The sequence below is a fragment of the Setaria italica genome, chromosome V (assembly GCF_000263155.2).
Source record: "Setaria italica strain Yugu1 chromosome V, Setaria_italica_v2.0, whole genome shotgun sequence".
NCBI lineage: Eukaryota > Viridiplantae > Streptophyta > Magnoliopsida > Poales > Poaceae > Setaria > Setaria italica.
The window spans coordinates 38,555,947-38,567,107 of NC_028454.1; the positions used below are offsets into that span (position 1 = coordinate 38,555,947).

At 41.1% G+C, this 11,161-nt stretch overlaps 1 protein-coding gene across 1 annotated transcript; it reads left to right on the plus strand.

Annotated features, from left to right (window-relative positions):
- The first annotated feature begins 4,346 nt into the window (after positions 1–4,346).
- On the plus strand, positions 4,347–10,802 carry LOC101755437 (vacuole membrane protein KMS1). Its single transcript, XM_004970119.2, has 8 exons — positions 4,347–4,713; positions 6,133–6,344; positions 6,562–6,640; positions 7,713–8,015; positions 8,530–8,687; positions 8,986–9,102; positions 9,838–10,023; positions 10,148–10,802. Exons 1-8 carry the CDS (start codon positions 4,638–4,640, stop codon positions 10,325–10,327), a joined length of 1,311 nt encoding a protein of 436 aa, XP_004970176.1. The 5' UTR covers positions 4,347–4,637; the 3' UTR covers positions 10,328–10,802.
- Positions 10,803–11,161: the final 359 nt, after the last annotated feature.

Sequence of the window (11,161 nt, forward strand, 5' to 3'; positions counted from 1 at the left end):
ATGGATTATGAGCATGGCAAACTATTCTTGTATCAGTGGGATCTGCTGGAGGGTCAATGGGAACTAAATAAGCAGCATGGATGGATCATCAATGCAATGAACCAAGGCATTCGAGCAATCACCATGCATGTCCCAACTAAGGTTTTCCTTGGAGTTCTTCCATACCAGATTGTGATCGATTTCGAGAATTTGCACATACTTTACCGTTGACAACATCTTGACATGAATCTCATTTCCGTATGGTGCTTGTAAGTCCACATGTACCGTATACATAAGTTTTAAATACATACATATTTTATTTCATGTACCTGAGCAACCTATTCTGCAAGATGCAATGGAGGGAGGAAGAATTGACGCATGGCAGGTTCAAGGTAGCGTACCTTGACCCAACACGAATAAGTGAGCCAGAGCACAAGCTCAAAATAACGGAAATGATCAAAGCACAAATAGAAGTAGCAGAGACACAAGCGGAGAAAGATGCTATAAAAAAAAGCCCACAGAGAAGAAATGCACAAAGTGTCCGTATACATTGCAAGAGTAATGAAGAAAAAGGCTGACAAGAATTATATCATGGCTCCTTACGGTTTTGAGTAAGCTAGTTTTAATTACTATATATATACTAGGTGCTATCTAATGCCATCTATAATATAAATTATTTTAATATAATGCAGAGATAATTGAATTTGCATCATTATTTTACCCAAGCTAGGAGAAGCAGTGGTCCTCGACTCAGCCAGCTATCATAGAGATAGGTACAAGGGTTTCATAGGCATTATACAAAAGTAAGACATTCCTTGGCAGTACTTAAATGCATGTTGACATTCTATGTACCTAAGTTGTATTACTAACTCTTATCTTTATATCCTCAAAGTGTGTACAAGCTTTACATACTAAAAGGCGGGGTCCACAATCCAAAAAGGATGAAAGCTATGAAAATAATACATCATAGATTTGTAATAACATAAAAATTTGGTTTTTTCATATAATGTAGACTTGTCATTAATAACAACTCATCATTTTTCTACTTATTTGCAGTGCCACAAGCAACCTCCCGGCTCTGTGCTATACGGATATTACGTGTGCGAATATTGCATGTGCGAGTTCATCAGAAATAATGGGAGGTACCGAACGAAACCTGAAGACGTAAGTCTCGTATACACTACTATGTGCTAACTTGCTAATGGTAATGTATCCTAATCTTCATTTACTGTATACCTGCAGATGACTACCATCGACAGTAACTATAGCAAGATTGAAGACAAACAAATCAACAACATTTGTACGGACATGGCGAGGTTCATCCTACGCAAGATTTATCATGAGGATGGAGCATTCTTTGATGAAGATGGCGTGTTGATGACGGACGAGTGCACAAATCTTCATAGATGGGTGTAGTAGTTTTAATATTAGCGTGGCAAAGAACAGCTCTATTCCAAATGTTGAATTTTTAATAATATGAATTATATAATAGGTACGATGTGGTTTTTAATAATATGAATTATTTATTATTCAAGTTTGTTGTTATGTGGTTGGAGATACATATTTCAATTTGACGGCTAAAAACTGGTGGGAAATAAAAATAATAAATAATTCATGGAAAATAATATATCGAATGGAAAAATACATATTATTGGCGGGCGGCATAAGCACATCTTCTGTGCTGGCGGGTGGCTAACGTCGCCTGCCAGCAGAGAGCGGTCTGTGCTAGCGTGCGAGCACCCGCCAGCACAAACTGCATTTGTGCTGGCTTAAGGTTGCTAGCGGGTACGATACCCGTCAGCACAGGCCGCTAGCATAAATTTTTTCTGGCGTAGTAACAGGTACCGCCGCCGCCTGTTGTGCTTGGGTTAATGCTGGAGCATGTGGTCATACCAAAGCTCTCGGCTGCCGTGGATTCATGGGATCCACGCAAGAAGGTGGCAATCCATGTATGGGTGCATCCATGGTTGCCGATGCTAGAGCAAAGGAGCATAGAGGCATTGTGTCATTCCATCCGATACAAGCTGAGCAGTGTCCTCCACGCATGGCAGGCACATGATGCATCAGCTCACACTCTCTTGTCTCCATGGAAAAATGTGTTTGACTCTGCAGTTTGGGAAGACCTGATTGTGCGTTATATCGTTCCGAAACTGAAGATGGCGCTGCAAGAGTTTCAGATCAACCCAGCAGACCAGAAGCTCGATCAGTTCAATTGGGTGATGCTTTGGGCCTCTACAATCCCGGTGCACCATATGGTTCATGTACTGGAAGTTGATTTCTTCAGAAAGTGGCATCAGGTCATGTACCATTGGCTTTGTTCACCAAATCCTGATTTCAACGAGATCGTTAGTTGGTACAAGGGCTGGAAGGGCCTTTTCCCATTGCTTGCCAACGAGCGCATACGGATGCTAATGGCACTTGGCCTGGACATGATGAACCAAGCCGCTGAAGGACTGGAGGTTGTGCAGCCTGGGACTACAGAGAATCTGGGCTACTTGACAGGTACAGAGAAGCGAGCACCGAAAGAATCACGGCTCCCTTCTTGCCATGGGGTGCTAGGAACAGCCATGACAGATCTGAGCTTCAAGGAGTGTATCCAGGCATACGCGATGGAGAAGGGTTTGTTGCTTATGCCTAGAGTTGGCAAGTTCTACAGTGGCATGCCAGTGTATGAGTTTGGCACTGTAAGTGTTTGCTTAGATCCCGTCAAGCCAGTGGTCTATGCACAACTTCGAGGAGGAGCTTAGAGATGGAGTGCTGTATCTCTTAGACAAGTTGTGGAAATGAATTGAATAGGGAGAACTCAGTAAAACATCAGCTTTTTTGTCAGCTTACCGATTTCCACTCTTTTTTCCATGATAAAACCCTTTTCACTTTGAATAAGAAATGGATACAACAACTGGCATCCACCATAAGTATTAGTGGTCTTAATCTAAAATTCAGATTATATGCCGTTATTTCATAGTATTATTGGTGGCATAACTTTTCCCTCTTGAACTGGAGTTGATAAGACCTGAATTACTTATGCTATTAAACGGGAGTTATATTTTCTCTAGGAATGTGCAGACTCTTCCTGCTGATTTGTTCCTTTTAGTTACAATTTCAGGGTCGCCATGTCAATTCAGTTAGATCATACTTGCATTTAATACAAGTCATGCTATTTTGCTTACCTCGTATGTTTAGCAATGGACATGGCGGACCAACATGCTAACTCAGTAATTATGAAAGGAATTAGTGATTTACCAAGCACTAGATAGTTAGATCTAGATTTTCTTTTGCAAGAAACTGAAAAAAAAAGGAAATACCATATGGTCAAGACTCAAGAGGGAGACAATGGCCAAGCCTAGCTAAGGAATTTGGAGAGCTGGGCTTCATGGATAACATGACGTGAACATATGGGTCCTGGCTATGTGGATAGACAGATTGGAGAAGGGTGACAACAATTTTGTGTGGGGAGGAAGAAATATTTGAGCCAGCATAGCGTTTTTTGGGGATAAAAAAGGAGAATTGGATCCCAATTTTGGTGAGAACTCTAGATGTTAGAGAGTGGTACCAGTGGGACATAGTGATACGCATTAGTAGGAGGCAAAATCAGTTTCTAGACTAGAAGGATACTTGGTTGGGAGACTGTCCCCCTGGAAATCCAATTCCATAAACTTTTTTTTGAAAAACAATCAATTCCAGTACTACTTAGATCATTAGATGTCAATAGCATCATTATCAATACTTTTGATTTGTATCTTTTTTTTTGACGAAAATTGATTTGTGTCTTATAGAACGTTTCAGTGACTAGAAATTAGTAAAGTCACCCGAACGTCTGGTTTTAATGGACATGTTAGGTTCCATCGCTTCTTTAAACGGTGCATAGAGGAAATTGACCACACGAACATTACGAGCCCGGGTGAGACTTTCCATAGGTATACATGTTCTGCCATACATCGAAGGAGCGAACCTGCATTCTTTTCTTCTTCTTTTTATAGATTCGATCGTAATTCGTGATTGGGAGGGAGATCAGGCTAGAGCATTATTCCTTTTCCTAATACGAGGATCTTGGAAGGCATCGCAAAGCAACGACAACGAACAAGGCATCGCCCACGCACGCACGCACCGCACTCATCTGGTTCCTGCCGTGCACGTCTCCGGCTCACTCCCCACTCCCTCGCATCTCAGCTCTATCCGAAAACCAAAAACACCACACCCCCCTCACATCCATCAGACCACGACCCTCACTGATACGTAGGTCCCACCTAGCCAGATAGCTTGCAGGCCCCGCGTGGCAGAGTCAGAAGAAGCCCTCTCCACAACTACATAGCCGATTTTTGTTTCCTTCCCTCACCCGCAACAACGGAAACAACGGCCCGTCGCTTACCCCCAAAAAGACCAACCGGAGCAAGGAAAAGCAATAGGAAAAAAGAAATTGAACGAACCGCGCGATTGTGAGTCAGGAGGGAACGAGGAACAACCGAACAGCCATCGTCTCGGCCTCGGCGCCTCCGCGGCGACTGCCTTGAGATCTCGTGAGCGATCCGACTCCCCCGGCGGCGGCTCGTGAAGCCCTCGGAGCTTCGATTCAGATCCGGGCGGGCGCCCCATGGTGTGGCTCTGGTGCCATTGAACCGCGGGATCTAGGGTTTTCGCGCGCCGCGGGAGTGGGAGCGATGGGGCGCCGGAAGATGTCAGCGGCGGCGCCGCCGTCTCGGAGCTGGTCCAACGTGGGCGGGAGCGTCATCCCCGGTAAGATCCCGTGGCTTGGTTTGATGCGTGTGGTGGCGTTAAGGCACTGCCAGATGTTGCGGATCGGGGCTGGCTTGCTTGTGTTTTTATTTATGGAAATCGGTTTGTGTGGGTGCGGAGTGAAGATGTAGCTGAGTGAGATCGGGGATAGCCTTGGACGGGGAGTGCGAGATGTCAGGTTCGTCGGTGCTTGCATAGTAACGCCTGTGTGTGTATTTTGGTGGTGTGGATATAAGATTTGCTCGGATTTAAGCACTCATCACAGCACTGCACGCACCTACAATATACCACGTCACGTCCCTTTTTGTGCTGTTACTTGTGGACGAGCCAGACGTTTCAGCTTGAAGGTTAGTCGGGCAGTTGTGCTATTAATTTACTACTGGAGATATAATATAGTTACGAGATAGAAGCATGGTAGGTATTTATTATGAGTATGGAAGGTCATTCTTTTGCAACAACCACATATTAGTTTTTGTGATTTCTGATGCCTAGTTTGGGCTGCATCAGTCACATATTATTAGCTTATAGTTGGTTGTGTACTCACACCATGAGGTGGATCAAACATGCATCTACAAATACTACAATGGGATTTGTTAGATAACAACCGTGTGATGTGCACAACTCAAATGCCTGAAGCTATAGAATAGCCAATCCAGTGAGTCAGCAGTTTTGCTAGGCTGTTGCGATGCATTGCAAATGTGTGGCAATTATGCAATTGTTTCATTTCTGGTTTCTGCAATGTTGAATTGGGATATTAGCTTCTAGTTTATACATTTTAACAATATCTAGCACTGACCACTGCAAGTAACTGAATAGGACACCTGCCACTATTTCTTAGCAGCAAGTATGGCTCGGTGGCTGTAAAAGGATTTGATCTGCTATATAGCATGATATGCGCAAGTCAAAATCTGAAATGACAGAATAGCTCATCAATTTGTCCAAGTTGTTTTGGTGCACTGTGAATTCATTACAAAAGTGTAAATGCTGTATCGTGTTCATGATTACCTGACTACCCTGGAAACTGCAGCTGTGGCAATTATTCCTCTCATGCTGCCATTGTCCCTCACGTCAGTGACCCAAAAAAGTGTGGCAATACTCCTTGACAAACTGTTGCTGAATTGTGGCACCCAATTTTATAGCTAACCTGAGCAAATTTACAAAATATTGTGGCAAGTGCTGGCAATGCTAGTACCTGAACTAAACAGGACCTAACTGCTTGCCTGCACTGAACCTTTTTTTCCCCCTCCAGAGCAAGACAGCGTGTAGCAACTAAGAAACCATGTTCTGGTGTATGCTTTTGGCTGTGGCAGTATGAATTCCCTGTTCTTGATAACTAGGCATACCACTAGTTCCTGGTTAATGATGACCGGTGCTGTTGGTCTCCTTTTCTTTTATCTCATGTTTTTATTTATTTTGCAGAACTTCGAGCGAAACACAAAATGGAGTTGGAAAATTTGACGCTGACTAAACAGCCAATCAGAACATTACATTTTTTCATGTTGGCCTTGTTAAAATACTTGAAAAGATTAGCCACATATATCCTGAGTAAGGGTAGTTTGTTTGTTCTTCTAATTATTCTGGTGGTGGCTCCTGGAATCTTACTCGTTGTTTCAGACGGCCTGCACAAGAAGGTGTGTTGCATTTCCTTCTAATGTTATTTTAATCTGTGATATACTGCTAGTCATTTCCATAAGAACACATGTTACAGTATTTTATTACTGTTATAGAGTTTTCAAAGCCAAAATATTCGAGGATGATGATACTTTGAAGATCTGTATTCTCATATAATAATTTTTTTGATAGAATCTTGGTTTGAACACTAATGTTGTTTTGCTTACATGTATGCAGCATGTGCAGGAGTTCATTAATTATGCTAAATTTGCATTGTGGTGGGTTTCATTAGGTGTGGCTTCGTCAATTGGACTAGGCAAGTTTTATTTGCACAACTCATCATGGTGGAGTTCAATTACACTTAACAGAAAGGAAAGAGCAAATAAATAGAGTGTTGCTGGAGTTTGCTTATTGATCCCTTTGTTTGTAAAAGTATTTGGTTATATTTCTTAATTGCGTAGGCACTGGATGTATTTGAAGGCTTGTTTGACTTGTATACTTTAGTCAGAAAAAGATGGATTTCAGTACTCTTTATGTTTTGGTCATTATTACTAAACCGTATACTCGAGGAAAGGAGGAAATATATGAACCGGCCAATTCCTGTGTAGTTTGTGTTTGCAACATCACTAGGACTTCAAAAAACCTTTAAAAAAGTTAGTTGAAGGTGACAACTGGAATAATTGTCAGATTATATATATACATATAATACATGCAATTGGAGGAATAAATGGTACAAGCCTGTAGTGAATACTGAATAGCAGTTCATTAGTTCAGCCCTTTTATGCCATATCTGTTTACTTCTCATTGCCTAGTTGTCATGAGATTCCAGCCTGTTTGCAGACATATTCTCTGTTTAATCTATGTTTTGAACGATCCTTCTAACCAGTTATAAAATTAGTCACCATGGAGATGGTCTGTACCTGATCCTCAATCTATTTAATATAAGATTTATTTTCCTCTAGTTTGACTGGTACAAGAGTCAAATCTGATGATTTTACTGCATTGGCACTTTTTTTTTTGCACTGTACTAGAGTCAAATAAGTACGCAAAAGGCTGATGTCTTTTCCTTTACCTTCTTTGGAACATTATTTTATGTCATTTGTGGCTATTCAGTTAGTCTTGAGACACCATTCCTAGACGTTATTTGGTTATATATCAATGAAACGTATGTGCTTTTTGCTAAGTATGTTTCAGTTTATTGTTTGGTGGATTGTACTGCCTTAATTTTCTCTGGGCCTTGCAATCTCCCAGTTTGTTTGTCAACACATGTTGCAATTAGTGCTTGCCAACATTTAAAGTTAGAAACTAGAACATGTAATTTTGGAATGTTCTCTTGCTGCAACAGATAACACATTTATGAAGCTGATGATATAAGTTTTAAAATGCAGGTTCTGGTTTGCATACATTTGTGCTGTATCTGGGCCCTCATATTGCTCTGTTCACTATTAAAGCTGTTCAATGTGGCCGTATTGATTTGAAAATGGCTCCATATGATACCATACAGCTAAAAGTCGGGCCATCATGGCTTGACAAGAAATGTTCAGAATTTGGACCACCAGTTTACCCAGCATCAACTCATTCAGTTAGGATCCCAGTCTTCGACTTGCTACCTCAGATACAGCTGGAAGCAGTTCTTTGGGGCATTGGGACTGCACTTGGCGAGCTTCCTCCATATTTTATATCGCGTGCTGGTAAAATTGCATGGCTTCTTTTTTCTTTATAGTGGTATTCAATTATATGCTACTACACACAACTTTTGCTAATTGCTGTACAGAAGCATTACTAGCCTCTGTATTGATACATCTCTTCTGCATTTTTACTATGTAGCATCGTGGCTCACTGTTACTACATTCATTTAACTTTGAATTGCCCTTTTAAAGGCACCTAATGCTCATTGATTAAATATTGCATAATTAGTATATGCTACGTTGAGTTTTTGTTTCTTCCGTTCTTTCTTAAATTCATTTAACTCTTTATAACCGACCAGATAAATCAGGGCCATACCCACTTTTTTTACATGCTATAGCTGTGTATTTACGTTAGTACGTTGAGGTGCAGTGTAGTTTCAATTATGTGATGAATTTATGAAAACTTTTTTCTAGATGTGTTGCCTGTGAGTAGGAAGGTTCGTTGTGGCATTTCTGTTTCAGTTCTTTTTTATTGGTTTAAGCTGGTTATCCTAAATGGATATTTGCCATGTTTCAGCTCGCTTGTCAGGAAGTGAGTCAAAAGCAGTCAAGGAGCTTGATGCTGCTACTTCCAAAGAAGATGGCCGAGTAGCATCCACTCTTAATCGAACCAAGCTTTGGCTTCTTTCTCACGCTCAACATCTGAACTTCTTCTCTATCTTGTTACTTGCTTCGGTTAGTCTCCTGCGGCCAGCTGTCCTTACCAATTTCTGTAGTATAGATGTCTTACAAAAGTATGTGTTTTATATGAGTCATATGACCTTGTGCCTTCGCAATTAGATAGTTCATGCACCATTGAACCATGTGCAAGGTTTAACTTCACATTTTAAAGCTGTCTATCTATTTGATAAAAACGAAACCAACAAATAAGCCAACAGAACATTCCCTGCACAACAGCTACTATAAGTTTCCTCTAAAGATTTGTTTTGTTCTTTTTTTTAAAAAAATGGCTAATTTGTGTGCCCTTGTTTAGGTTCCGAACCCACTCTTTGACCTTGCTGGTATTATGTGTGGGCAATTTGGTGTGCCCTTCTGGGAGTTCTTCTTTGCAACTTTGATTGGGAAGGCCATCATCAAGACTCATATTCAGGTGATGCATCTCCCTTATACTTATATAATAATTAGCTTGTGTATGGTCAGTTTTTTTTTGGAGAGATTTCCATTGATACTATTGTCTGGCCAGTTGATAAGATAATCATGTATTAACTTCATTAATGCAACTACTCTTTGATGTTATATGGATGTATGCTTGTATGTGATCATTCTTGTCCACTCATTTTTAAAATCTTATCAGCCATCTCAGCAAAAGCTCAATAAGTTGATTTAGACTCCTGTACGCATATGTTAGGCCTTGAAAGCTTGGTCTGTTGGATATGATTTCAGCACCAAATATATCAGGTTTTGCATAAGCTGCTTTGATCTATTGATAGGATGAGCGCCCAGTCCGTAGCGTCCCCCTATTCATTTTTCCACCCCTTAGTTATTTCTTCTTGGGTTCCAGTATCTTTATATAATAAAAACTGAAGCTAAAAAATAAATAAACCTAATGATAATTCAGTAACTGAATATAATTTGATGAACTAGATTTGGTTTGATACTGTAACTTTATTTGGTTTCCATATTTAGTGAATCTGATGTACATCTAATCTTGTTCCTGAAAAGCCCAGCTAAATTAAGTTGTGAAACCTCTTTGGCTAGGTTAATGTACATGACTGAATTATTTAAGTCACTTTGGTCTGTCTATACCTGATATGTCATGAAGGTTTACACCAAGGGCTGCAGCACTCTTTATGCTGACATGTATTTTTTTTCCCTTCTCCCACAGACGCTATTTATTGTGTCCTTGTGCAACAATCAACTCTTGTATCTCATGGAGAAGGAATTAATCTGGATATTTGGTCACATTCCTGGGTTTTCTGCCACCCTGCCATCTGTGATTGCCAGACTCCATGCTGCAAAGGACAAGTATTTATCGCCACCAGCAACAGCCTCATCGTCCTCACAAATGGAGGTTGGTTTCTTCAGTTCGAATACGTGATGTTTTGAGCTTGAATGACCTCTCTTAGCTACCCTTAATTATCCATCCCCTTTTTTCTTATTGGTTTGTTAATGCCCTATAATTTTACCATGTACAGGACAAACAGTGGAATTTCTCTTTTACATTTGTCTGGAACTCTATAGTGTGGCTTGTGCTTCTGAACTTCTTCATCAAGATAATCACGTCAACAGCACAGGATTATCTCAAAAAACAGCAGGATATGGAGATGGAACTTGTTTCTGATTCCCCGGTCTCAGACCATTCTAAAGCTAACTAGTGGTGTAACTGGTGGTGTTTATTCAGCTGCTAGCTGCGAAGATTCTCCTCTGTAGCCTCGACTCCTGGCTAAGCCCTTGCAGATGATACCCAAGTTCACTCAATTGGTAATTATTCATCTGTACAGTGAACAAAAACCTGGCACCTGGGGTTGGTTAACTTGCCAGGTGACGGCTGCGACCTTTTGTCATTGAGCCTGTGCTGGCTTTTCCTGGAGGGGAGTTGTCCTGTTATTTTTCGGACATCAACACGGATAAGTAGTAGGAATTGTTTATGAAGCACGATTGCTTTGCCTAGATGTATCACTGGTACCTGTTTCTATTTAATTTGGAAATGCAATAGAAACTTGGGAGGATTCAACAACGATATTTTCCATTATGCTTACTGTGTACAATGTGGATTTACAATCGGTGCTAGCAAAGAGCTAGCATGATTCTTCGGCAATTTCCTTTGCAAATAAATCTATGTGCTCATAACAGTAAACTGTACTGGAATTGTATCTCAGTGGAGCTTCACTGCATAACGGTGTCACCAATCGCCCTCTGAAAGACTGAAACTCTACCTTCTGGATTCTGCGCACGTACATGCGTCGATCAGTGCTACTGTTTGTGGTCCAATTTCCTTTCAACGTCTTAAAGCTCAATTCTCCGATCTCAAACACGGTCTTGTTGGATGCGCACCAACCATGTTCGTGTGGAGAACGTTCAGCTTGTTCAACCAAATTGGCACCAGGGTTCTCGTGGCAGAGCACCCTGTTCAGCAGGTCGATGCGGCTCGTTGGGCACACAGAAGTGCCTCGTTGAATTGAAGGAGCACGTTGGGCGACGTCCCCGCT

Bases quoted from the DNA above. Each gene is read 5' to 3' on its own strand.
- LOC101755437 (XM_004970119.2), top strand. From the start codon at position 4,638: ATGGGGCGCCGGAAGATGTCAGCGGCGGCGCCGCCGTCTCGGAGCTGG. The intron at 6,641-7,712 runs GCAAGTTTTATT...TTTAAAATGCAG, and splicing joins GGCTTCGTCAATTGGACTAG to GTTCTGGTTTGCATACATTT. The intron at 9,103-9,837 runs GTGATGCATCTC...CTTCTCCCACAG, and splicing joins TCATCAAGACTCATATTCAG to ACGCTATTTATTGTGTCCTT.